This window comes from Ranitomeya imitator, chromosome 6 (genome assembly GCF_032444005.1).
Source record: "Ranitomeya imitator isolate aRanImi1 chromosome 6, aRanImi1.pri, whole genome shotgun sequence".
Taxonomy (NCBI): domain Eukaryota; kingdom Metazoa; phylum Chordata; class Amphibia; order Anura; family Dendrobatidae; genus Ranitomeya; species Ranitomeya imitator.
In genome coordinates, this window is record NC_091287.1 from 15,149,217 (window position 1) to 15,175,248 (window position 26,032).

General features: G+C 46.8%; 2 protein-coding genes across 3 annotated transcripts in view; one reads left to right on the forward strand and one right to left on the reverse strand.

Moving 5' to 3' along the window:
* Positions 1-5,330, reverse strand: part of LOC138641658 (zinc finger protein 140-like) — a 46,676-nt gene extending 41,346 nt beyond the window's left edge. Inside the window, exons 1-2 of the mRNA XM_069729218.1 lie at positions 5,151-5,330; positions 4,768-4,815 (exon numbers count right to left, since the gene is read on the reverse strand). The gene's annotated coding sequence lies outside the window, so the exon portion shown is untranslated. The remainder of the gene's footprint in view (positions 1-4,767; positions 4,816-5,150) is intronic.
* Positions 5,331-5,588: 258 nt separating this feature from the next.
* Positions 5,589-24,587, forward strand: CDC25A (cell division cycle 25A). Of its 2 annotated transcripts, none has more exons than XM_069729220.1 (17): positions 5,589-5,754; positions 5,963-6,155; positions 8,203-8,282; positions 9,984-10,035; positions 10,825-10,863; positions 11,785-11,821; positions 14,017-14,115; positions 14,580-14,699; positions 15,033-15,167; positions 16,682-16,753; positions 16,837-16,971; positions 17,148-17,243; positions 17,957-18,019; positions 18,097-18,195; positions 21,817-21,947; positions 22,175-22,286; positions 22,659-24,587. In XM_069729220.1, exons 2-17 carry the CDS (start codon positions 5,998-6,000, stop codon positions 22,797-22,799), a joined length of 1,569 nt encoding a protein of 522 aa, XP_069585321.1. In that variant the 5' UTR covers positions 5,589-5,754; positions 5,963-5,997; the 3' UTR covers positions 22,800-24,587. The 2 variants fall into 2 exon arrangements, with proteins under 2 accessions (XP_069585321.1, XP_069585322.1); XM_069729221.1 differs by having other exon boundaries at positions 5,589-5,749.
* The last annotated feature ends 1,445 nt before the right edge of the window (positions 24,588-26,032 follow it).

The window sequence follows — 26,032 nt, forward strand, 5'->3', positions numbered from 1 at the left end:
AGCGTTCTCAGGACCTGTACCTGCTCGCCTGCCGGATCCCCAAGGGAAGCTGCACCGCCCCGGAGCGTTCTCAGGACCTGTACCTGCTCCCCTGCCGGATCCACGAGGGAGGCTGCACCGCCCGGAGCGTTCTCAAGACCTGTACCTGCTCGCCTGCTGGATCCCCGAGGGAAGCTGCACCGCCCCGGAGCGTCCTCAGGACCTGTACCTGCTCCCCTGCCGGATCCACGAGGGAGGCTGCACCGCCCGGAGCGTTCTCAGGACCTGTGCCTGCTCACCTGCTGGATCCCCGAGGGAGGCTGCACCACCCGGAGCGTTCTCAGAACCTGTACCTGCTCACCTGCCGGATCCCTGAGGAAAGCTGCACCACCCTGGAGCGTTCTCAGGATCTGTACCCGCTCGCCTGCCGGATCCCCGAGGGAAGCTGCACCGCCCTGGAGCGTTCTCAGGACCTGTACCTGCTCACCTGCTGGATCCCCGAGGGAAGCTGCACCGCCCCGGAGCGTACTCAGGACCTGTACCTGCCCGCCTGCCGGATCCCTGAGGGAAGCTGCACCGCCCGGAGCGTTCTCAGAACCCGTACCTGCTCGCCTGACGGATCCCTGAGGGAGGCTGCACCGCCCAGAGCGTTCTAAGGACCTGTACTTGCTCACCTGCTGGATCCCTGAGGGAAGCTGCACCACCCTGGAGCGTTCTCAGGACCTGTACCTGCTCGCCTGACGGATCCCCGAGGGAAGCTGCACCGCCCCGGAGCGTTCTCAGGACCTGTACCTGCTCGCCTGCCGGATCCGCGAGGGAGGCTGCACCGCCCCGGAGCGTTCTCAGGACCTGTACCTGCTCACCTGCTGGATCCCTGAGGGAAGCTGCACCGCCCTGCAGCGTTCTCAGGACCTGTACCTGCTCGCCTGCCGGATCCGCGAGGGAGGCTGCACCGCCCCGGGGCGTTCTCAGGACCTGTACCTGCTGGATCCCCGAGGGAGGCTGCTCCGCCCCGAAGCGTTCTCAGGACCTGTACCTGCTCGCCTGCCGGATCCCCGAGGGAAGCTGCCCCACCCACAGTGTTATCAGGACCTCTGCGGAGGACACGGAGCGCACAGAACTTTTAGCTTTAATCAGGTTTTATTTTGAGGCCAAATCCTGAAAACTTTTACAACTTTCAGCAGACGTCGGGGGAGTGATCCAGCTCTGTGCACCACGTTGTGGCATAGCAGGACGATAACTTCTTCCCTTTGTGTTTATGTTCTCACCATTGCCGAGATCTCTGCTTGCTGTTGGTGAATTATAACATTTCTGTTTACACCTAGAGGTTAAAGAGATGAAAACCGCCCTGATCTTCCGTCCTGATCTTTCCTACATGGTGGCCGGACCTGGGCCGTGCAAACTTCTGCGCTGCCCAATCTCTGGCCGGCACCTGGGGCTTCCTAGACCCCGCCATGTTCTGGTGTCACGGGGGCAGAAATAACTTCACACTGCGCTGGGCGATCCGGATGTCGGTCAAATCTGGGGATTTATTATGATGGAATAAACTAATGAACTAATCTCTCGATATCTTCCCTCACGTGATCTCCGGTCCTCCCAAGACCTCCTTCTCTCCTCCACACTTATTCGCTCCTCATCCAATCGCCTCCAAGACTTCTCCCGAATATCCCCATCCTCTGGAACTCTCTGCCCCAACACGTCCGACTATCAACCACAGTCGGATCCTTCAGACGGAACCTGAAAACTCATCTCTTCAGGAAAGCCTACAGCCTGCACTGACCCTGCTGCTGCCTCATCACTATCGAAGCTACCGCCTCACCAACACCGGAGCTACCGCCTCGCCAACACCGGAGCTACCGCCTCACCAACACCGGAGTTACCGCCTCACCAACACCGGAGCTACCGCCTCACCAACACCAGAGCTACCGCCTCACCAACACCGGAGCTACCGCCTCACCAACACCGGAGCTACCGCCTCACCAACACCGGAGCTACCGCCTCACCAACACCGGAGCTACCGCCTCACCAACACCAGAGCTACCGCCTCACCAACACTGGAGCTACCGCCTCACCAACACCAGAGCTACCGCCTCACCAACACCGGAGCTACCGCCTCACCAACACCGGAGCTCCTGCAACCCTCAACCTACTGTCTCCTTCCCCATAATCCTGTAGAATGTAAAGGCCCCTTCACATTAAGCGACGCTGCAGCGATACCGACAACGATCTGGATCGCTGCAGCGTCGCTGTTTGGTCGCTGGAGAGCTGTCACACAGACCGCTCTCCAGCGACCAACGATGCCGGTAACCAGGGTAAACATTGGGTAACTAAGCGCAAGGCCGCGCTTAGTTACCCGATGTTTACCCTGGTTACCATCCTAAAAGTAAAAAAAAAAAAAACACTACATACTTACCTACAGCCGTCTGTGTTCCAGCGCTGTGCTCTGCACTCCTCCTGTACTGTCTGTGAGCGTCGGTCAGCCGGAAAGGTTGGGGTTCATCCAGGAGCCAGACAGGACACAAACTATGGGTAATTAACTCTTTACTTTGCTAACTAGCTGTTTATGTAATGCGGTCTATGTATACTTAATGTGTGGCAGTTACATGAGGCATTATCAGGATTACTATGTATAGATAACACCCACCTTGATGTTTTGTCTGCCACACACATGGGCTATTTGCATTTTTTGTATACCTTAATATTATGTATGCATTGTAACTTATTGTGTTTTTGTCGGCTATACCTGGACTTTTTGCACCTGTGGATGCAGTCACATCCTTTTATCTATTTTCTACCATATATGATATGTATGATTTTCAGTGAAAATCTAATAAATATATTTTGCTAGTAGTACTCATGGCAATTATTTGACTCGTATATCTCGTGTATAGCATTAATATTGAGTCGCTTTGTATATATTACTTACTGACGCCTATGTATATAGAGGAAGAGGAGTGATGGCAGCCATGTTGGTTGTCAGTCAGTAAATAGTTAACAAGCCGCCACCATGGGGGTGAATGTTTGGGTTTTTTAATGAATTCCTGCATCTAATGGCCTCCACCCAGCAGGGAGCGATTTAACATAATGGGATTTGCACATAAACCCTTGTACTGCTGCCAGTGGCCGCCCCCTCCCAGCCCAACCTTGTCTCCCACCCAACAACAGGACCCAGGTATTTCCAACTGAATGTCGGAGGCCTCCAATGTAAAATAATCACATTCACATTCTGATCCCAGGACAAAGGGAATGGAAAAAATGTTGTTAAACTGGAAGCTCTGGGGGGCCCAACACGAACTTGTACCAGGGCCCCTGCACACAACTCTAAAAAGACCCCCGACCTCATGTCCTGAACGGCAAAACTGAGGAAAAGACTCCCCAAAAAGTGGAAAATCAATATGGATGCCATCGCGTGGCTCCAGGGGGCCCTCTTCTTTTATTTTTTTTTGTTGAATGACTTTTATTGTGAGACGAGCTGTATTTCTTATTTTTACCATTTGGAGTCTGATTGACTTTCTGATTTCTTTTTATTCCATTTTTATTTATTTATTTTTTTTAAAAAGGCGAAGCGACTAAAACGCGTCGTTTTTACCTTTTTAATTTTTTTTTCTTTCAGCAATTGCCGTATGTGACTAATCTTTGGATATATTATTATTTGGGACAGTTACGCCGGCGGCGATGACGAATACGTTCATTTTATGTTTAGAAAAAGGAACGCTTAGATTAAAATATATATATTTTTTACACTTTTTCAAACCTGTGATCAGAAATACAAAACCGCGGTGTACTGTAATATAATGTATTGTAAAAATATGGCGGACAACCTGCTGCCACGACAACGCCATCGGCACCATGCTGCCACGACAACGCCATTCGGCACCCTGCTGCCACGACAACGCCATCGGCACCCTGCTGCCACGACAATGCCATCGGCACCCTGCTGCCACGACAACGCCATCGGCACCCTGCTGCCACGACAACGCCATCGGCACCCTGCTGCCACGACAACGCCATCGGCACCCTGCTGCCACGACAACGCCATCGGCACCCTGCTGCCACGACAACGCCATCGGCACCCTGCTGCCACGACAACGCCATCGGCACCCTGCTGCCACGACAACGCCATCGGCACCCTGCTGCCACGACAACGCCATCGGCACCCTGCTGCCACGACAACCCCATCGGCACCCTGCTGCCACGACAACGCCATCGGCACCCTGCTGCCACGACAACGCCATCGGCTCCCTGCTGCCACGACAACGCCATCGGCACCCTGCTGCCACGACAACGCCATCGGCACCCTGCTGCCACGACAACGCCATCGGCACCCTGCTGCCACGACAACGCCATCGGCACCCTGCTGCCACGACAACGCCATCGGCACCCTGCTGCCACGACAACGCCATCGGCACCCTGCTGCCACGACAACGCCATCGGCACCCTGCTGCCACGACAACGCCATCGGCACCCTGCTGCCACGACAACCCCATCGGCACCCTGCTGCCACGACAACACCATCGGCACCCTTCCATATGTTGTGGGGGGTCATAAAGGACCAATTCTCCCGCATTTCCCACCTATTAAATGCCGCAGTCACAATTAACCACAGTATTTAAGGGGTTAAACAGCTGCAGTGGACGTCGCCTACTGAGGCCTATGCTGAGTGCCCCCCCAGCTGTCGTGGACTTGCCCCGGTGGGCCCCGTGCAGCCTTTGGCCCTGATTACTGCCCCACGGGCGATGTTATTAGGCTTTCCTAGGGTCCTGGCGCACCAATCGCACCATTACATACCTCTACTCCTCCTGCCTCCGCCGCCAGAGCAGAATTTGTTGCGTTATTCTGTAAAACATGAAAGAAAGGATTCATTAGTGAAGCTGTGACCAGAAAAGTGATCGTTCCGTCCCACCGTTATTACGCCGCGCCATTAGCGCCCGGATTCCCCCAGCACAAGTCTCCGCCGCGTTTCAGCTCCGTTATTTCATCGCTATTTTCCATAAGGTAAAATGTGACACTAATCGCTCAGACCACAAGGGGGCAGTAGATGGTGACTAGGCGAACAAAGGAAAACAATGTACTTTTTAACCAATCAGGTGGCAGCTCTCATCTTCACGTCAGAGTGGGAAAAATGAGTGCAGAAATCTGATTGGTCAGCTGCACGGCTCGTCAATCATTACCTCGGGGCCGACAGCTGCTCGGCTCTGGCCTCGTCTTGCCTATTTGCATTCTCTCTTCTCTGACTTCCCACCTTCCTGTCAATCATCGCAACCTCTGCGCCGTCATTGGCTCAGCGGCCGGAGCGGACCCTTCACTTTCCCTCGGAGTACGCGTTTTACTCACCAGGCGACGTGAGCAGTGATTGGACGATGTCTCTCGTTGTTACGATATCAACTATTGGATAAATGTTCTGTCACTCATAGATCACGTGATAGACTACTTTGGATTTTATTGGATGCAGTAGCTGCCACTCAAGTCTTTTCTCCTTCATTAACCAATCAATGGCTTCAATGACTGGCGCCATCGATTAGACCGTGGCTGTGGGGATGGCTTTTAATTCAGCATTTGATTGGCTGGATGGTTTTGTCGTTCTGAGTTCTGATTGGTTATTCGTTTATGGCGCCAAATCCAAGGCGGGCTGGGCGGTGGAAATGGTGGTCGGTGAGGGTTAAGAAGGGAGCTGCGGGCCGAGCCCGGTAGAGTCTTCGTTTGTCCTGCCGTGAGGTTGCTTAGCGGAGTCCTGGTGCACCTGAGATCTCGGAGGTTGCAGTGAGCGCCGGTAAGGTACGAGTTGTGCGTCTGTCACGGCCGGGGCCTCCTCTCTATTTTTTTTCTGTGACCGACCTCACTACCAAATAAGTATATTTATAGCTGTGAAACAAAATGTTTAATTGGCTTTCTTTCTGACCGATCGCGTGTATGTGACACATAAGATTTATCTCTGCTCTGTGTTTATGGGGAGTCACTGATCTGTGGATACTTTGCTTTATAGTTATTGTGCCCGACCGCAAAGCTTTCTGTGCAAGGATGGAGACGTACCGCTCGGCCCCAGCTCATGTCAGGGAAGGAAGCCGCCTCTCAGGACTGCCCGTGGTGAAGGCCCTGTTCTCCTGTGAGGCGGACACCGCCGCGTCTCCGGTCTCCAACCTGGCTCTCAACATGGACCGGCTAGCAGGCCTGGGGAGGTAACGTGCAACACATGTTCCTGGGGGGAGGGGAAGAGTGCAGGTTCTGTGCGGACCCCGAGATGCCCCCATTATACCCCAGAGCTGCACTCACTATTCTGCTGGTGCAGTCACTGTGTACATACATTACTGATCCTGAGTTACATCCTGTATTATACCCCAGAGCTGCACTCACTATTCTGCTGGTGCAGTCACTGTGTACATACATTACATTACTGACCCTGAGTTACATCCTGTATTATACCCCAGAGCTGCACTCACTATTCTGCTGGTGCAGTCACTGTGCACATACATTACATTACTGATCCTGAGTTACCTCCTGTATTATACTCCAGAGCTGCACTCACTATTCTGCTGGTGCAGTCACTGTGTACATACATTACATTACATTACTGATCCTGAGTTACATCCTGTATTATACCCCAGAGCTGCACTCACTATTCTGCTGGTGCAGTCACTGTGTACATACATTACATTACTGATCCTGAGTTACATCCTGTATTATACTCCAGAGCTGCACTCACTATTCTGCTGGTGCAGTCACTGTGTACATACATTACATTACTGATCCTGAGTTACATCCTGTATTATACTCCAGAGCTGCACTCACTATTCTGCTGGTGCAGTCACTGTGTACATACATTACATTACTGATCCTGAGTTACATCCTGTATTATACCCCAGAGCTGCACTCACTATTCTGCTGGTGCAGTCACTGTGTACATACATTACATTACTGATCCTGAGTTACATCCTGTATTATACCCCAGAGCTGCACTCACTATTCTGCTGGTGCAGTCACTGTGTACATACATTACATTACTGATCCTGAGTTACATCCTGTATTATACTCCAGAGCTGCACTCACTATTCTGCTGGTGCAGTCACTGTGTACATACATTACATTACTGATCCTGAGTTACATCCTGTATTAAACCCCAGAGCTGCACTCACTATTCTGCTGGTGCAGTCACTGTGTACATACATTACATTACTGACCCTGAGTTACCTCCTGTATTATACTCCAGAGCTGCACTCACTATTCTGCTGGTGCAGTCACTGTGTACATACATTACATTACTGATCCTGAGTTACATCCTGTATTATACTCCAGAGCTGCACTCGCTATTCTGCTGGTGCTGTCACTGTGTACATACATTACTGATCCTGAGTTACATCCTGTATTATACTCCAGAGCTGCACTCGCTATTCTGCTGGTGCTGTCACTGTGTACATACATTACTGATCCTGAGTCACATCCTGTATTATACTCCAGAGCTGCACTCACTATTCTGCTGGTGCTGTCACTGTGTACATACATTACTGATCCTGAGTCACATCCTGTATTATACCCCAGAGCCGCACTCGCTATTCTGCTGGTGCAGTCACTGTGTACATACATTACATTACTGATCCTGAGTTACATCCTGTATTATACCCCAGAGCTGCACTCACTATTCTGCTGGTGCAGTCACTGTGTACATACATTACATTACTGATCCTGAGTTACATCCTGTATTATACTCCAGAGCTGCACTCACTATTCTGCTGGTGCAGTCACTGTGTACATACATTACATTACTGATCCTGAGTTACCTCCTGTATTATACCCCAGAGCTGCACTCACTATTCTGCTGGTGCAGTCACTGTGTACATACATTACTGATCCTGAGTTACATCCTGTATTATACTCCAGAGCTGCACTCACTATTCTGCTGGTGCAGTCACTGTGTACATACATTACATTACTGATCCTGAGTTACATCCTGTATTATACCCCAGAGCTGCACTCACTATTCTGCTGGTGCAGTCACTGTATACATACATTACTGATCCTGAGTTACCTCCTGTATTATACCCCAGAGCTGCACTCACTATTCTGCTGGTGCAGTCACTGTGTACACACATTACATTACTGATCCTGAGTTACATCCTGTATTATACTCCAGAGCTGCACTCACTATTCTGCAGTCTTGCTGAGTTTGCTGACTGTAACCTGTGGATGTCTCTCATTACTTATACAATAATTTTTTTATTTTTCTTGCAGTCAATGTGAAACCCCAAAGAGGAAGCTCTCCGACCGCTTTTCTTTTCAAAGAACAGACTCCTCTGACTCTGTGGATGCCGGTAATAATTTATAACTTTCTGACCTTATTGTTTTCCCTTCTTTCTCCCGGGGGCTCAGTATAACCTCTGCAATAGATGAATGGCGCTCGTGGTACCGGATCTTCTTCCCATCAGTCACTTCATGCAGAGGGGTGATTTAGACTTAAAAAAAAAAAAAATCCTTTCTTTTTAATCCCTTTCTGTCATTGGACATACTATTCCATCCATGTGGGGTGGGCCCTACTTCCCAAGGGCGGAATAGTACATCCAGCGCGATCAGCCACGCTCACGGGAACGTGGACGATCGTGGTCGGATGTCAGCTATGTGCCAGGAGCGGTCAAGGACCACCCCCGCACATTAACCCCCGGCACACTGCGATCAAACATGATCGCAGTGTTCCGGCAGTATAGGGAAGCATCGTGCAGGGAGGGGGCTTCCCTAAGACCCCCGGAGCAGCGTGATGTGATCACATTGCTCCGAGGGTCTCCTACCTTCCTCCCTGCAGCAGGCCCGGATCCAAAATGGCCGTGGGGCTGCATCTGGGTCCTGCAGGGAATTTTTGGTCATTCTGCCTCGCAAAAATCAGAATAAAAAGCGATCAAAAAACGTCACGTGCCCAAAAAATGTTACCAATAAAAACGTCAACTCGTCCCGCAAAAAACAAGACCTCACATGACTCTGTGGACCAAAATATGGAAAAATTATAGCTCTCAAAATGTTGTAACGCAAAAAAATATTTTTTTGCAATAATAAGCGTCTTTTATTGTGTGACGGCTGCCAATCATAAAAATCCGCTAAAAAACCCACTATAAAAGTAAATCAAACCCCCCTTCGTCACCCCCTTAGTTAGGGAAAAATTAAAAAAATGTATTTATTTTCATGTTGGGGCTAAAGTTAGGGTTGGGGTTTGTTTTACACTTACGGTTGGGATTAGGGGTGTGTCAGGGTTAGGGGTGTGGTTAGGGTTACCATTGGGATTAGGGTTAGGGGTGTGTTTGGATTAGGGTTTCAGTTATAATTGGGGGGTTTTCACTGTTTAGGCACATCAGGGGCTCTCCAAACGCAACATGGCGTCCGATCTCAATTCCAGCCAATTCTGCGTTGAAAAAGAAATGGCGCTCCTTCCCTTCCGAGCTCTCCCCGTGTGCCCAAACAGGGGTTTACCCCAACATATGCAGTATCGGTGTACTCAGGACAAATTGTACAACAACTTTTGGTGTCCATTTTCTCCTGTTACCCTTGATAAAAATAAAACAAATTGGGGCTGAAGTAAATCTTTTGTTAAAGTTAAATGTTCATTTTTATTTAAAAATTCCTGTGACGCACGTGAAGGGTTAATAAACTTCTTGATTGTGGTTTTGAGAACCTTGAGGGGTGCAGTTTTTAGAAAATACCCAAGTGTGACACCATTCTATCATATAGACCCCTCAAAATGACTTCAAATGTGATGTGGTCCCTAAAATAAAATTGTTGTAAAAATGAGAAATTGCTGGTCAACTTTTAACCCTTATAACTCCCTCATTTGTAATTGGTGCTTGTCGGCTGTAAAGCATGTGGATTCTTGGGGAATAGGAAGTAATCTGCTTTGAGGAGCAGTGTTTGCTGACCAATATGGCCGCTATCATGGGTCCTGTCGGGATCCCTGCGGAGCTGCGGTCACATCCACAGTCTGATTACCTGGCAGCCACGTCAGTGGATTATTCGCTTTGTTTTCCTTTCAGGTCTTGGTCTTGAATCCCCCAGAGCAAGGAACTTAAAGGACCTAGAAGAGACGTAAGTGCCTCCATCAGTATTTGCTTCTGTGCTCCCCTCCTCTGTCCTATGCACCTTACACTTATGGTAGGAAGTATGGGTGTGGTGATCGGGGGTGGAGGGGGTTCTGCTGAAGACCCCTGTGGTGGTCATCACTGGTTGGCTTTTATTGTGTATGCTTCTTATGTGCAGACTTTTCCCAAAAGATTTGAACGATCGAAAGAAAAAGTCTGCAGATAAAAAAAGCGCCTTTTTTTTGCAGTAACAAATCTTAAATCCGCACATGACGTCAGTTTTATCAAAGTAACGACGAGTTTCCTAAACAAGGTGGGGAAGTGTAATAAGATGAGACTAAATGTAATGGAAAAAAGAAGGAAAGTGCAAGGCAGGGAAATATAGATAAAATAATCTTCTCTTCATGCAGAGCTGCCTACATGGCACACAACTGATGAGGGGTAAGCGGCAATATTCCTGACAAGGTGCATAGTCAAAATAAAAGAAGAATAAATACAAAATATTATAACTATAACGTAGATGTTAGACGAATCGCAAGACAACATATTAATGTGTAAGGTATGGACTCCAACCAGCTCTACCAGAGTAGTGGGCAGGGAGTCCATCCAGCCTCAGGTGACGCTATTAGTTCATACAAAGTCTTGGTTCCGCCAGCTTGTCATCCGGTGTGACCGGTATGTGCTGCTGAGCACCGTGATGGCCGTGCGCTGCACCATCTACTGGTGGCCTAACTGTCGTAACGTGTAAACCCGCACTTCACCGCTCAGGACTAACGCTAGTTCTCTCTGGTTTCAGGTTTGAGAAGGCTCTGCTCGATTCTGGACGAGTTATAAAGTAGGTGACACAACTTCAGTATTAATTTGGAAATTTTTTTTTTTTTCCAACACTGATCAAATGCAACAAACTTTAAGGACCCGTTGCCAGTTTCTTGTATTAAGGCCGTGGTCACTTGCAAGTGCAATGAGAGAAACTCGTCAATACCTGGCACTGGAGACCGGAGCGTTCAGCTGCGTAGAAATACATGGAGCCGCACGCTCCGGTGCCGGGTATCGATGTGAGTATCTCGTATTACACTCACAAGTGACCCCGGCCTTCTCCTGCTCCTTTCCTCGGAGTACAGTTATTTCGTTCTCCACCATATGCTTCCAGAGCCCATCTAGCTGCTAACGTTTTGTTCTTTACAAAGGGCAGTGTCTCTCGGGATCCTCCGGCGCGTCCTTGGGCTGCTCTATATATCTCCCTGTGACCACACTGCCCTCGTGGTAAAGACAATGCGAAGTGGCATAAAGGAACAATTGCTGGACCCTCACGTAGTGGTGTGGGTTTTTTTTTGTTTTTTAAGATGGAGTCCCTCCGTAGATTCCGCTTTGCTTCTGCTCTTGTGCAGTCCTGTGCCTCCAGGGTACCAAAGGAAACTGCAGCTGTCTGGTGGGGGTTATACTCCGTGGCCACTGTCTGAGAACAAACCAGATGCCAAGGGATGGATGTAAAGTGCAATCGCTCCCTGTGTTACTCTGAGGCTCTTACTATAACCCCAGCTCTCCCGGGGTCTATGCACATAGACTTTACTATCTGAAGACGCGCAGGGAAACGCTGGATGGGGGTTTGTGCAATCCACCTGGAAAAATGTGTGTGCTTATGAGGTGGATTTATGTTCTGTAGTTGGAACAGCAAAACACAAATTTGACTCCGGCCTGAGACATATTCCCTTAATCTAAAGATGGTTAATTTATGATAAATTTATTTTCTTTCTAGTGCGAAGTTGCCTCTGGGAAGGAGACGATCCCTGCCGGTAATTAACTTTTTTTTTTTTTATTCAATGTTTACACCGCTCTGCAGAGACAGTTTCACTCTTTGTATAATCAAATCCTTAAAGGAATTTTGGTCAACTAAAACCTTTACATATAGAACAAGTGGCTAATGTTTATAGAACCTTTCTATGGTCTGCTACCTGCAAGGATGGCGCAGGCCCAAGAAAATGTGATGTGATATTGATAAATCAGAGGTGCAGACTTCTATGTTACTGACATTGGAAGATATGTGCAGTTTATTATAAATTGCACTTGTCTAGGGCTGAATCATCTCAGTTGTTGGGGTATTTGTCTGGGAAAGCTCGGGGGTCTCGGATGGCTACCATTGTGACACGGCGTTAAGGCTCAGGGGTCTCAGATTTGACCATTTCTCTGAGTGGGACTCTGGACTCGGTGATAACTGCAGAGCGGTCTCATCTCTGTAATTCTATTACATATTTTGGGAGATACTATGGCTACAGATAAACCTAAATGGGAGAGGGATGTGGGAGGATATCCTGGAGTCACCGGGAAAAAGATCTATAAATACGACCCATAGAGGCTTTTCTTTATACACAACTGCCTGCAGCACTGCTAGAATATGGTGTAGAATGGGCATTGGGGCAGATGATCGGGGTCCAGTATGTGGGGGGGGGGGGCAGATTAATTCCATATGTTCTTGTCCTGTACTCGTCTCATCAGAAATATTCCATATAGAGCATCAGCTACGGCACTTCAGATAATGTTACCACCGACTTGCTTACAAAAAGTCCAAAGAAGCGAACTACATATTGGTTAAAATATACAGCTTTATTATAAATATTACAAAAAATTAACCAATTGTCCAGTAGGGGGAGCCCTCGCCTCAGTATACACAGAATAAGAGTAGTAATATGCAGCACTAATGTTCAGTAACGGAGAATAAAATTAATGTGAAGTAAAATGGACTTTCTATATGTTAAGCATAAGGAATTAAACCCCTATAAGAACACCTAGAACTAGTGACTTAAGGCCAGGTCCTAATAATAAAAAAGGTCTAGAAGTATGTAGATATTATCAGGCTCATAAAAGGGAAGATTCAAGTATATTAGGCTACGTTCAGACTAGCGTTGTGCTAGTGTGCGTCAGGCGACGCACGCGTCATGCGCCCCTATGTTTAACATGGGGGACGCATGCGTTTTTGTTTGTTGCGTTTTGCGACGCATGCGTCTTTTTTGCTGCAAGCGTCGGACCAAGAAAACGCAACAAGTTGCATTTTTCTTGCGTCCGATTTTCGGCAAAAAACGACGCACGCGTCGCAAAACGCAGCGTTTTTGCAGGCTTTTTGCGTGCGTTGCGTCGCCGACGCATCGGCGCACAACGCTAGTCTGAACGTAGCCTAACAGAATATTAACACCTCAGACACCTAGGGATGTAAAATAAGAAACGTTAACTGCATGTAGAGTAAAATTTGAGGAGCACTGAGACAGGGACCAAGTGCCAGGACCAAAGGTGATATCACCACCCCCCAACGTACGTTTCGCCGTAGCTTCTTCCAGGCGTGCCTGTACTCATCTATCTGGGCTGGAGGAAGATAATGGTAGCTGATATCAGGATTATTAACCTCTATTTCTGTAGCTCCCAGGGTATGTGGTAGAGGTTAGGGGCTCGCCTCCTATACGGTGGGGGAGGTTAGGGCTCGCCTCCTATACTATTTCCAATAGCCCAGATTCTAGATCAGACTAGGACTATAGGCATTGGTTGGCAAATAATGCCCCTCCTAATAGAAGAAATAGTGGGAGGTCTAAACAGCACTTTGTTTAGTGGAAAATGGGTCTATATAAAGGGAACACAGATACATTTGGGGAAACAGTAGGAAGGGGGAGGTTGGATTAAATGCTTAATGGTGTCGGATTAGCTGGCTAGAGACATTTAATATGCTTGTTCCTTAATCTCAACACAATAGACCGGATGAAATGTAGTTTATGGGTTGTGCAGTTCATACTATTGGTATTTTTGCATTTGACTATTCTTCCATGATGTATAATCAGATGAGTAAGGGTTAAAGTTGGGGGGACATTCATTTATGTAGTGTTATAATGGCGCTCAGCTTTGTGTTGTAGAGACTCCACTTTCCTGATGTAAATCTTTTTGCTAAATATCTTTTGCTTTCTGATTGATTTTTATCTTTTTTTTTTTTTTTTTTTTCCTCCTGCAGCAAAAATTCCTTGGTTCCAGCCCGGCCTTCAAGAGAAATCTTTCTGATTCGCTGGATTGTGAAGTATTTCACTTTGGTGATGACGAGAACAAAGAAAATGTGAGTAATGTGTCACAATACAGTAGTCACACTTTTTTTTTTTTTTTTTTTTCCATTGGCAAGATCTCTGCTTGTGGTCAGTGAATGTCCTCGTTCCTGTTCACATATAAGCAGAACGACACCAGAGGCTTCATAACGGATCTTGTTGCCATACATTGCTGTCATCCTGTGCTCCAGGCTTCACATTACTGATGTAATGCAACAAACCTTCAGCTTTTGTGGTCAGAATGATGGTTCATTCACTGACAGCAAGAATAAATACTGAGAGAGCAGAAATATATATCTGATCTGCTACTTGCAAACTTAACATTTATACCAACCACTTCCTTTGTGCACAGAATCCATTTATTCTCTGGTTCTGTATTTCTGCAGGTTGTAAATGACCGGACGTTATAGCTACTCACTGGTTCAGACTCTGACCCTTGTGTTCTGCAGTTTATTCACTTTAGTTTCCTTGTTTCTAGGAACCATTCCAATTCAAGATCCCAGCCAGACCAAACTTCCAAAGCTTCACACGCCCACGGTGCCAGGTAGAGGGCAAGGAAGTGCTTGTGCAAAGGCAGAAATCGGCTCCAGGATGTATGGTGAGCTGCCGGCAATGCTTCCTTACGACTGACCCACTGCCGGTGGGACTCCTAGACTAAGCTCATATGAGTGCATTTACACCTGCTGCCCTCTCAGACTCCTTACAGAATCCTAATTGGCCTACTTCTTTCCATGTGGAATAATTTCTGCATGCAATAGTCTAATTTCCAGGCCACAATGGTGCATGGCAGGTGGCTCCTGCGCCTGTCCGCCATGCAGAGAATGGCAGCGCTGCGTACAGAGCCAGTCACATCTGCAGTCTGTGGATGTGCCATAAAGTTTAGTACCCAATTCAGCATTTGCGATATGTCTCAAAACATTTCCATTTGCAGTTTTCTTCTCCTGGGAAGGACTCTGCATCCAGAAGGCACGATCTGGCCTTGTCAAGAAAGTCCTCTTGCACTTCTACCACAACGGAGAGCAGTGATGATGGCTTCCTGGACATGTTGGATGGAGATGATCAGGAGGTAAGGTCCTGCAGGTAGTAAGTCTCCAAAATGACTTGTGCAGTGAGTATTAATTGTATATGTAAATGAGCACGTGCTCATCCATAGCATAGCCAGAGTGCTGCAAGTCAAAGTTTGGCTGTGTATGGACCAGACTGCGACAGATTCGGGGGGTTACGGGGCTGACTAAATTTACACCGATATGGTTTAATAATAATTTGGTTGAGTTTGCGGCCCTTGGAGTGCTGACGGAGTGGAGGGCCAAAGGAATCCACTTGGTGGCTCAGATAGTTCAACAACGAGGATTAAAGTCCTTTTCGCAGCTGCAAGGGGAGTTTGGACTGAGACCGACTGGGGAGTATCAATATGCTCAGATGAAACATGCTTTTAAAGCTCAAAACAGGAGCGGTGGTGTTGAGATCCAAGAGGACATAGTTCTGGAATACGTGTGTGGGGAAGGGTCCACAAGGGGAGTCATTACCACCCTTTATAAGGACCTTCTACATGCATATTTGTTAGACTTCCCTTTAAAAGCGAGAGCGAAATGGGAAAGATTTAGGCCCAATGGAGGATGAAACCTGGGAGTCGGTGTTGGAGTCGGTTCCACGAGTGTCGCTGAGCGAGCCGTATAGACTATCGCAGCTGTACATCTTGCACAGAGTCTATAAATCACCGGAAGTGTTGTGCAGAGCGGGGTTGCGTGCTGACTCTGAATGCCCGAGATGTAAGAATGGGAATGCAGGAATATACCACATGATGTGGACATGTCCAAGACTGGTTGCTTTCTGGTTGGTGGTAATGAGCCGTGTGGAAGGGGCGTATAAATGCAGAGTGCCGAGAGATCCGATAGTGTGTATACTAGGATATGTAGAGGAAATTAGAGTGGATAACATCTGGAAGATAGCAATAGCTAGGCTATTATACATGGCAAGGAAGGTAATAGCAAGGAACTGGATCAAGGAGGAACCGCCTACGAGGGGTGAATTCCTGAATTATGTTAAACATGGTCTCAATCTGGAAAAGGGGGTCTATAAAAGACGTGGGAAAATAGAAACGTTTGACAAAATGTGGTCTCCGTGGCTCGAGCTGGGATGAATAGTTATGGGAAATGGGAGAGTGAGAGCCTCTGAAAGGAAGAGTGCCAAAGGAACAAGCGAACATAAGTGAGTCAAATGGCTCAAGGAACCATCAATACTGGTAACAAAAGTATAACTGGGAAGGAGCTGTCAGGGGAGGGGGAGGTTTGGGTATGGTTGGGATTGTTGGGGGTTTGGAAAATGTTAAAATTTTTGTAAAATACTGGACAGTGCATAAATTGTATTGTGCATGTTTGCTTTCAATAAAAAAACTATTTAAACAAAAAAAAAAAGTTTGGCTGTGTGCATACCTACCTACATACATGCCTACATACCATGTATCAGCATTTGCTTCAATAAAGCTATGGATAGTTACGGGGCTCCATCTTTTTGGGAGGATGGGGTTAATTGTTAAAGCTTCAGGATTATAATGGATTACCCTGAAATGTCGTCTTCTAGACCGATGCTGAGATCCCTTGCGGTGTTGCCAGTCTATGGACCGCTCCCTTGGTCTTGAGTCGCCCCAAGCTGGTAAGTTCTTGCTCCATTTCTTTACTTTATTACATACAGCTCATGTTGACCAGTTATAAGTCGTGCGCTTCTGCCCCCTCCAGTGTTACGATGTTGGATCCTGTCCTTCTGGTAGACTTGCTACAAAGAGGCCAGAGATTGCTCACGGAGATATTCCGGAGAAAATCAAGAGGCGCCGCAGCATGTTCGAGGTGACAGAGGATAATGAGCTTGAGAAGGTGAGGGTCTGATATAACGATAGGTAACATAGTAACATAGTTAGTAAGGCCGAAAAAAGACATTTGTCCATCCAGTTCAGCCTATATTCCATCATAATAAATCCCCAGATCTACGTCATTCTACAGGTGGGCTGCCGCCTGCTGGTGAACAATGACCGACCTACTTTATCTTACAGGGTCCGTGTCTGATGCGGTCGAAGTCCTTTTCTAAAGAAACTATTGAAAGTATATTAGATGGTGACCAAAGAGATCTTATTGGAGACTTCTCAAAGGTAAAGGCACACGATGTTCAATCTAGTCTTAAGGCTAGGTTCACACTGTGTTAGGGCAGTCTGTCTAGCGCATAGCTCTACGGACTGCGCTAATGCAATGTCCCAAAAGGGATCATGTTAGCTGATCCCGCTAGCGCAGATGCCCGATCTGCGCTAGCGAGGAACGGACCGAATGCTGCAAGCAGCGTTCGAGGTCCATCACTCAAATGACAGCACATCGCTAGCGTATGGCCAATGTGGGCGTGCGCTAGCGATGCGTTCGCCATTACAAGCAATGGCGGCGTTAACGGACTACGTTATGCCGCGGTGTAACGTAGTCCGTTAAACAGGTTCACATAACGCAATGTGAACCTAGCCTAACCCCCACCCCGCCAATAAAAAAAATTGCTTCCTTTTTTAGCATTTAAACTGTCATCTGTCCATTGTAAGTGAAGCAATATGCATCATTAACACTTTTTTCATTAAGGGTGCTGTAATGTACAAAAAGCACTTTATGTAGTACCTGCTTTTTCGTTTGGTCATGGACATTGCTGCCCAAACGATTTGATGATCCAGACTGCGCCAACGTCTCTCAAATCGACTGCAATAGTTTTGCGCAGTGTAGCATGGAGGCGCGCTTGCAACACTGTGCAATGACTATCAGAACTTGTGCTCTGGATTTATAACCTTGTACCCTGTGTGTATATCTTTATTTAATTTTCTCCACTTCTTAGGCGTTTTTATTTCCAACGGTGAGCGGCAGACATCAGGAGCTGAAATACATCACTCCGGAGATGGTGAGTGCATCGCAGTGCGGAGGCGCGCGCCTGTGAGCTGGATTGTGGCTCCTGTACTGATGTCTTATCTCCTGCAGATGGCGCTGATCCTGACCGGGCGGTACGATTCTCTTATTGATCGCTGTGTGATCATTGACTGCAGATACCCGTATGAGTACAACGGGGGACACATAAGGGTGAGTCTCTGGTCTATTCTTTTGCTGTAAAACTTTATAGGTCATTTACCTCTTTATTGGACCCTCCTCAGGGGGTTAACCGCAGCTTTGAGCTGGTTGTCTTCTCTGGTCACCTGCAGGCTTGTGCTGTCACCTTAAACGCTCCCTGCTAAGATGCCTGCTCACTTTATCTTTAGCCAAGTCTGTCCGCTTTATCATGCGTTTTTGAATGCAGCTCTGGATGTGGCTTTGTGTTTTGGGGCCTTGTGGTCCCTGGGGTGGCTGCCTCTGCTGTCCAGGTTCCTCTTCAGATGTCCCGCTTTGCCGCAGTTGTAGCAGGTGACCCTTCCATGTTCCACTGAAGATTTTGTGCCACTAGAAGGTTGGTACAAGGAGGCTTGGCTTTTGGTTCACTTCCACTCGGAAGAGGTCGTCCATATCCAGTTTTCGGTATCCGGGTCTTGTAGTCTAACTTTCCTCTTAAGTTCCAGAGGCCTTGAACAAAAGCCTTTATTCAGATTTGCTTATGGGATTTCTCCCACTCATAGAATCAGATCTACAAACATCTGATTCAGTCAGTGGAAGAACTCCTCTATTTTCTCCTTTCTTGTTGCATGACCTCCTGCAGAGAAGTGGCCTGATCCGCCAAGCTGTCCTTATCCTGGGTAAAACATTTACAGAGGAAATCCTGTCCTGCTGCACATATCAGCCACTCTTTGTGGATACTCTGGCTCCAGAGCCGGTCGCATCACTGGCAAAAATCTCCTGCCTTGATTTCAGGGAGTCCATTCATGAGGCAGAGCGTGTTATCTGTATCTGGCTCATTATCATGGTTTGTGTCTGGGTATGGTCAACTGTTCATGAGCATTAAGGTACTGTCACACTAGACGATATCGCTAGCGATCCGTGACGTTGCAGCGTCCTCGCTAGCGATATCGTCCAGTGTGACAGGCAGCAGCGATCAGGCCCCTGCTGGGAGATCGCTGGTCGGGGAAGAAAGTCCAGAACTTTATTTCGTCGCTGGACTCCCCGTAGACATCGCTGAATCGGCGTGTGACACCGATTCAGCGATGTCTTTGCTGGTAACCAGGGTAAACATCGGGTAACTAAGCGCAGGGCCGCGCTTAGTAACCTGATGTTTACCCTGGTTACCATCCTAAAAGTAAAAAACAAACACTACATACTTACCTACAGCCGTCTGTCCTCCAGCGCTGTGCTCTGCTCTCCTCCTGCTCTGGCTGTGAGCGTCGGTCAGCCGGAAAGCAGAGCGGTGACGTCACCGCTCTGCTTTCTGGCTGCCCGGAGCTCACAGCCAGACCAGAGAAGCAGAGCGCCGAGGACAGACAGCGGTAGGTAAGTATATAGCGTTTGTTTTTTTTACTTTTTAGGATGGTAACCAGGGTAAACATTGGGTTACTAAGCGTGGCCCTGCGCTTACCCGATGTTTACCCTGGTTACCGGGGACCTCGGGATCGTTGGTCGCTGGAGAGCTGTCTGTGTGACAGCTCTCCAGCGACCAAACAGCGACGCTGCAGCGATCCGGATCGTTGTCGGTATCGCTGCAGCGTCGCTATGTGTGACGGTACCTTTATTCTCTTGTGTAATAGCAGGGGCTGATTTGAATGTCATTGTAAAGGGCATATGCCTCCACAGGGTGGCTTTGCCCCTCCCCATTGGGACTGATTTCAGTAGTCACTGGAGCTAAGTTTCTGAGTCTGATGTGCCATCTGTGATAACCGGGTACAGAGAGGTAGGTCTGTGTGGATGTGGCGCCCCACAGATGGAGCAGGGGTCATGCCAGTCTAGGGTCTGTGGCAGACCATGGTTGTCCATTTCTGGGCATCTTGGGTCAGTCTGGACTGTTTGGATGCGCTAAGTGGAACATCTGGTATAAACATCTTTTTCTGTCTTCTCTCATTCTTGCTGTTCTGTTAGGGCGTCATGTTTCCTAAGGAGTTCTCTATTAATGCATCCTTCCATTCCTTCTCATCTAGCCTTCCTCCAGGAGGTAATGGCCCTGACATTTTGAGTAGGGTGTTTACATTTTTCTTTTTTATTTTTTTGAAACATAAATTTTTATTTATTTACAAATTGTGTCAAGCATTACATCTTATTGACATTAAATTCTTAATAATTAACACAACGTTATGGGGATTAGGGAAGGGAAGAGGATAGGGGATATGGTGACATTACGATAACTATCCAATCACATTCTCTATATGCGAATCTGCAAAGTTATTTAAGAACGGTATTTAAACGGAAAGATAACCAATTGTTCCTTTTTTTTTTTTTTTTTTTTTTTATGAAATTGAGCTATATTAGATGTAGCGATTATTTTTTTCTGATAGGCATTTTTCACATGCTTCCTCCCTTCTCTTTCCGCCACTAGTGCTTTTGGCGTGTACTGTTGGTACTGAATGGTTACCGCCATGTTATAATCTGAATCTTAAATGCTGTAATTCTGCTGCTGCTTCTGTTGGGGTCGTTTCCTCTCTGAACTGCTCCTGATTTCTTCTACACCCGAAGGCTGTATATACGGGACTATGTAATCTCCTGTAGTAATGTTACCTCCTGGATTTAGAGCTGTTATCTTAGTGCGTTCTCAAGCCGCTGAATGGAATTTATGTCCCTTCTGGATTCTCTAACATTATCCGGCCATTACTGTTCAATCTGGACACTTAGCCCTGGATACCTATCTAAGAACAGTTTTTAACTGGTCTCCTCTCTTGTGAAGGGCGCACCCAGAGTCCTCGTTATCTTCCAGTCTGAGGCCGAAATAACAAGGTCGTCTCAACGTATGCGTCCTAAACCGGGAGACTGCAATAGCTTCATTTTAATTATCCATCTGTCCGTGTTGCAGCTGGGATTCAGATCTTAGGCAGTTTTGGGTGGGAAATGTTGGTCATCAGCCAGATCAGAGGCTGGAACCAGAGTGGTGGATTATCTACTGACAATGTATCCATCTTTTCTGTCTGGCTAAGACCTTCATTTGTGCAGACAAGGAAACGCTTATGACTGGGTTCAGGTTAGGACTCGTCAGTGACAGCCTACTGTCTCTACACCTGCATGGAGACAGAAGGGTGCTAGGCAAGATAAATAACTTTATTACTTTATACCGAGCTGCAGTCTTCACCTTGTGGTGTGGTCTGTTTAGGTGCGGCTGTCATCTGGACGCCTCGTCCTAGTCCCATGTTGGGCGCCAGCTGTTTTGGGGGTCACACAAGTTGCATCCTTTTGAAGAGGATTGCATACAGAGAATAACCACTCAACTCATTGCCTGTCAACATCAAAAGCTTTTTTAAGGAAGTTACACGGGCTTGTATAGACCATTGGTTATCTTCAAGATCATTGCTGACTGCTGCAATTGTTTTGGTTCAAGCAATAGATTTTTGCCTCTCGATTATTTGTAGCTGCATAATGAGCTTTTAGTGAAAGCAGATCAATGTCCATGAAATGTCTTGAGCATGCTGAGCCTGGCATAGATAGGTGTGGTACCAGATCTCAGTATTATCCTAAACACTAAAGTGCTTGTCATTGGCACGTGGATACCAGGCTTTAGCCACTACGTTTTGGCAAGAAGGTGTGCAGTAGACAGTTTTCAATCATCCCTCGGCTGATGCAGGATTAAAATCTATTTTGCAGGGAGCCATCAATCTGTATATGGAGCAAGAGGTAGAAGATCTTCTCCTGAAGACTCCCATCCTGCCACAAGGATCCAAGCGAGTGATTATCATCTTCCACTGCGAGTTCTCCTCCGAGCGAGGACCCAGAATGTGAGTTGTAGCTTCTTATTTCAATTCTTTGCCGTTTTCATGATCTGCTTGCTGTCAGAATGTGGTTGTCGTATCTTGTACTCTGACTCTGCCAGCAGATCTAGTCCTGTAGTTGGAGCATTGTGTAGATTAAATGCTTTGTCGCCTGCTGTTAGTCTCTGCCATTCTTCCCCCGACTCTAGAAATAAAGTTTATAATTTAATCTGAATATTCCGTTTCTATAACAGGTGCAAGTTTGTGCGCGAGAAAGATCGAGACCTGAACGAGTACCCCCACCTGCACTACCCCGAGCTATACATCCTGTTGGGGGGCTACAAGGATTTCTTCCAGAAGTGCAGGGTAACTTGGTTTTTTTTTATATATATTTTAAAAAAAATTTTTTTAAGCTTTTCATGGTTTGTTTAGCTTTTAAACTTTTATCATAGATATTCTGACTATTTAAAAATTTGTCTTTGTACAGAAATATCTCTAAAATCTTCAGGCTGCCTTTAAATGCACTTTGTAGAGCAATTTCTGAGCAGGTTCTGTCCAGTGAGGTCTGTCTGCTCTGAAGTTAGCAGATTGGCACTTCACAGCTGTGGTCATCCAGTCTACACATAGATCTACTCCATATTATAGTGCAAGTCCCCATTAGCAGGGTGTGTCATGTTTGGCCCTCCTGGACTGTCTTTTCTTGCATACTGGTTTTTATTTATTTATTTTCCTCTTCAGTCTCATTGTGATCCAGAAAATTACCGTCCCATGCACCACGAAGACTTTAAAGAAGATTTGCGGAAGTTTCGCATGAAAAGCCGGACGTGGGCGGGAGAGAAGAGTAAGCGGGAGCTGTACAGCCGTCTGAAGAAGCTCTGAACGCACTGTATGTACTGTCCACCGCCCGGGAACCTTTACAAATGTTCCAGACTTGAACGGACCCCAGAGGTGGAGCAGACGGTGTTCCTGCAATGCACAGAGCTGGGAAAGTGGATTTATTTGTGACTGCCTGGTGCAGCCACATGTAAATCCTTAAACTCTGGGCTGTTCTGTCTGCAGCTTGCACTCTTCAACTGCCACTGACTCACATTTGGCAGGGTTCACGGGACAAAAATGGTCAATCACAACGCACAGCAGGATCTTCAGAGATCCACCCCGTTTTTAACTAGCTGTGCATGGTGCGGAGACCCCCTCAGGGGAACACGTGTGGAGGTCTTGTTAGTTTTATCCTGTACTCAATTTTTATACTTTTTTTTTTTTTTTTTTTTTTTTTACCCTTTCTCAGTTTGGGAGTTCTTATTGAATCATGGATTCGTGTATATAAGCAAGTTTTAGGTTTTAACCTATACCCCTTTTATATTAGGGTGGGGGGAACAAATCTGAAGTCCTGATTATGTAGTAATGACATGTTCGATAGGTGTGTGTGACCCAGGACCAGAGACAACTTTGTGCACTTAATTTTCGGGTTTTGCACACTTAATATATCGTTAATCTACATAATCAGAACCGCTGTGCTTGGTATCATCCTGCACCGACCTGGAGCTGCATCCTGTATTATACCTCAGAGCTGCACTCACTGTTCTGCTGGTGGAGTCGTTGTCTAACCCAGTTCTCTTCCAATGATGGCTTTTTTTTTTTTTTTTTTTTTTTTTTTTTTTGCTTTTCCCCCTCCTTCTGACTGCCAAAAAAGCATAACCTAGTACATTTATCACAAGATCAGGCAGAAGAATCTTTTGTAACAGTGCATCACCAGCAGATTAGTGAGTGCAGCTCTGGAGTATAATACAGGATACAAGTAGTGAGTCTACATAATTGGTCTATTATCATGCTGTTTAAATGAGGTTTATCTATACTGGGGATTTTTTTTTTTCCATTACTATCTGCAGAAAACAGCTGGATTCTCCATTAAAGTCTAGAAGAAAAAATACATGACTTCTCATCCAGAAACTGCACCACCTCTCTGCACTGTGGTGTTCGGTCACTTTGCGTCTTGAAAGGATTCTGTCAGCACAGAACGACTGTTCCTCACAGCAGGCGCTCGGTGCACCATCAAACACTTAAGTGCACACTCCCACTATTTCACTTTATCCCCGTAGTCCTCCTCTTTCTCTTTATGAGCAGAGATGGATGGAAAACAAGCGGGTGGAAGGTGCACATGAACGTCTACCGTCGGGTGCTCTAAGCACCTGTGCTTGGTATGACCAGTCGTTCTGTGCAGACTCACACTGTATCCACATTCACTTACCAGTAGCAATCTGTGCACAGGAGTCCCACTGTCAGTTTTTGGAATAAGCGCTCGTCTCTACTTTTGTGCAACCACTATACCTGATGGGTACGTGCAGCGTCCGAGCTGCGGTTATCAATGTCGGTGTTTCCATCTTTCCTACACAAGGTCTACTGAACGCCACTACTTTGGTATCGGCAGCGATATTACTGCCCCAGTTTAGCCGATGAAGTAACTTTTATGGATGATTAGTGTAACCTTTTCCCCAAGAGTATATCTGGGTTTTGCTGTTCTGCGTACGTCTGGTCTGTATGTGACGTCACGGAGCTCATGTCTGTCCGCTGACTCCTCGAGGTCTGCAGCGTCCTGTAGGAATATGCAGTCTTGTATCTCTGCATATTTTATAATTTTTCTTACAGGAAAATAAATGACATAAAACATCACCCATGTGTCTGTATCTCTGTAACAACTGGGATGGTATAACCGGGCTGGCCTTGGCTCCTCCAACCCTACTTATTACGAGACCACCACCTTCACTTTAGACTCCCCACCTCTGGATTGGTCTAGGTACAATCCTCCCTGCAGTCAGTGGCCAAATATTCTGGAGACTCAATCTCACAGCCCCAACTGATTGGATATAAAGATTCCCATAATATTGTACAGGTGATGGAAGCATCGAGGCATCAAATGGCTGTGGGCTCTAAGGCCTGTGCAATACTAAAGAGAGCATGATCTGGTGGGCCCCTGAAGACTGGAGTTTTGGGGAACACTGGACTAGCTGAACAACTTTACCTGGAGGTTTCACTCCTTACTGCATTTCCACTACTGATTTCTCCAATTACAAGGACTTGTATCAAGAGATCTCAGATCTTAAGACCTAGAGACTGAGCAAAAGCTTATATAGGCTCCATCGTGGACAGGATTATTGCTGCTTCCTTGGCTGATCTGGGTTGAGACCTCTTGAACATCTTTGAATCACATGGCAACTTGTTTTTTGTTTTTTTTTTTTTGTTTTTTTGCCCTTGCCTTCACTATCCCTGGACATCAGAGTGGGTGATCATCTTTGCCCCCTAATCAGCAGAAGAAATTATACGGCAGTAATGATAAAAATGACCTCTACAACTCAGACAAGAAGTTCTATCACCCCAGTGTATTAGGACACAGACGCCCTGATCTTCTCCCCCAGATCCCTGTTTCATTGTCCAAGTCTTGGGATTTCAGTTTGTAGATCTTTCCACAAGATTTTTTTTTTTTTTTTTTTTTTTTTTTTTTTCTTTAAGCACAAAGACTAAGAAAAAAAATGTTCTCGGGAAGATAACCATCCACTCCAATGTCTGGACTTCAATAAATATATATCAGGTTTTTATTTCCTCCTCTCGGGTCTTTCCTAACCACTTCATAGTTTTGGATTTTTATTCAAAATACACAAGATGGTCTCTAATCAAAAACTAAGTCCAGACTTCTGGAACTACTCAGAATCCAGTGCTCTGACCACCCGTATGGGCAGGAATTAGTTTTGGGTTTTTTTCCCTGTCAAACCTGTTCCTAACATTGGATTTGAGCAGAATTCAACTGGTTGCCAAGACCAAAGCCAACGTGTGTATCTTACCTGTAGAAATGCCTGCCAAGAAGCTTTCCAGGAACCATCATCTTGGTAACGTCCATCCATCACCCAGGCTACTTTATGGCAGCTCTACACCTCTATCTCCACTTTCCTGTCTTACCAGCTCACAGAACTTTGTGGTGGCGATGATGATGGACTTTCAAGGATTCCTGTGGAGCCTCCAGTGTTCATAAATGTGCTGTAGTTCTCAATGCTGTCCTCGGACCACAGGGAAACTTCCTTATCCTATAGAACGGTTTTAATTGAGGGGTTTTATTTATATAT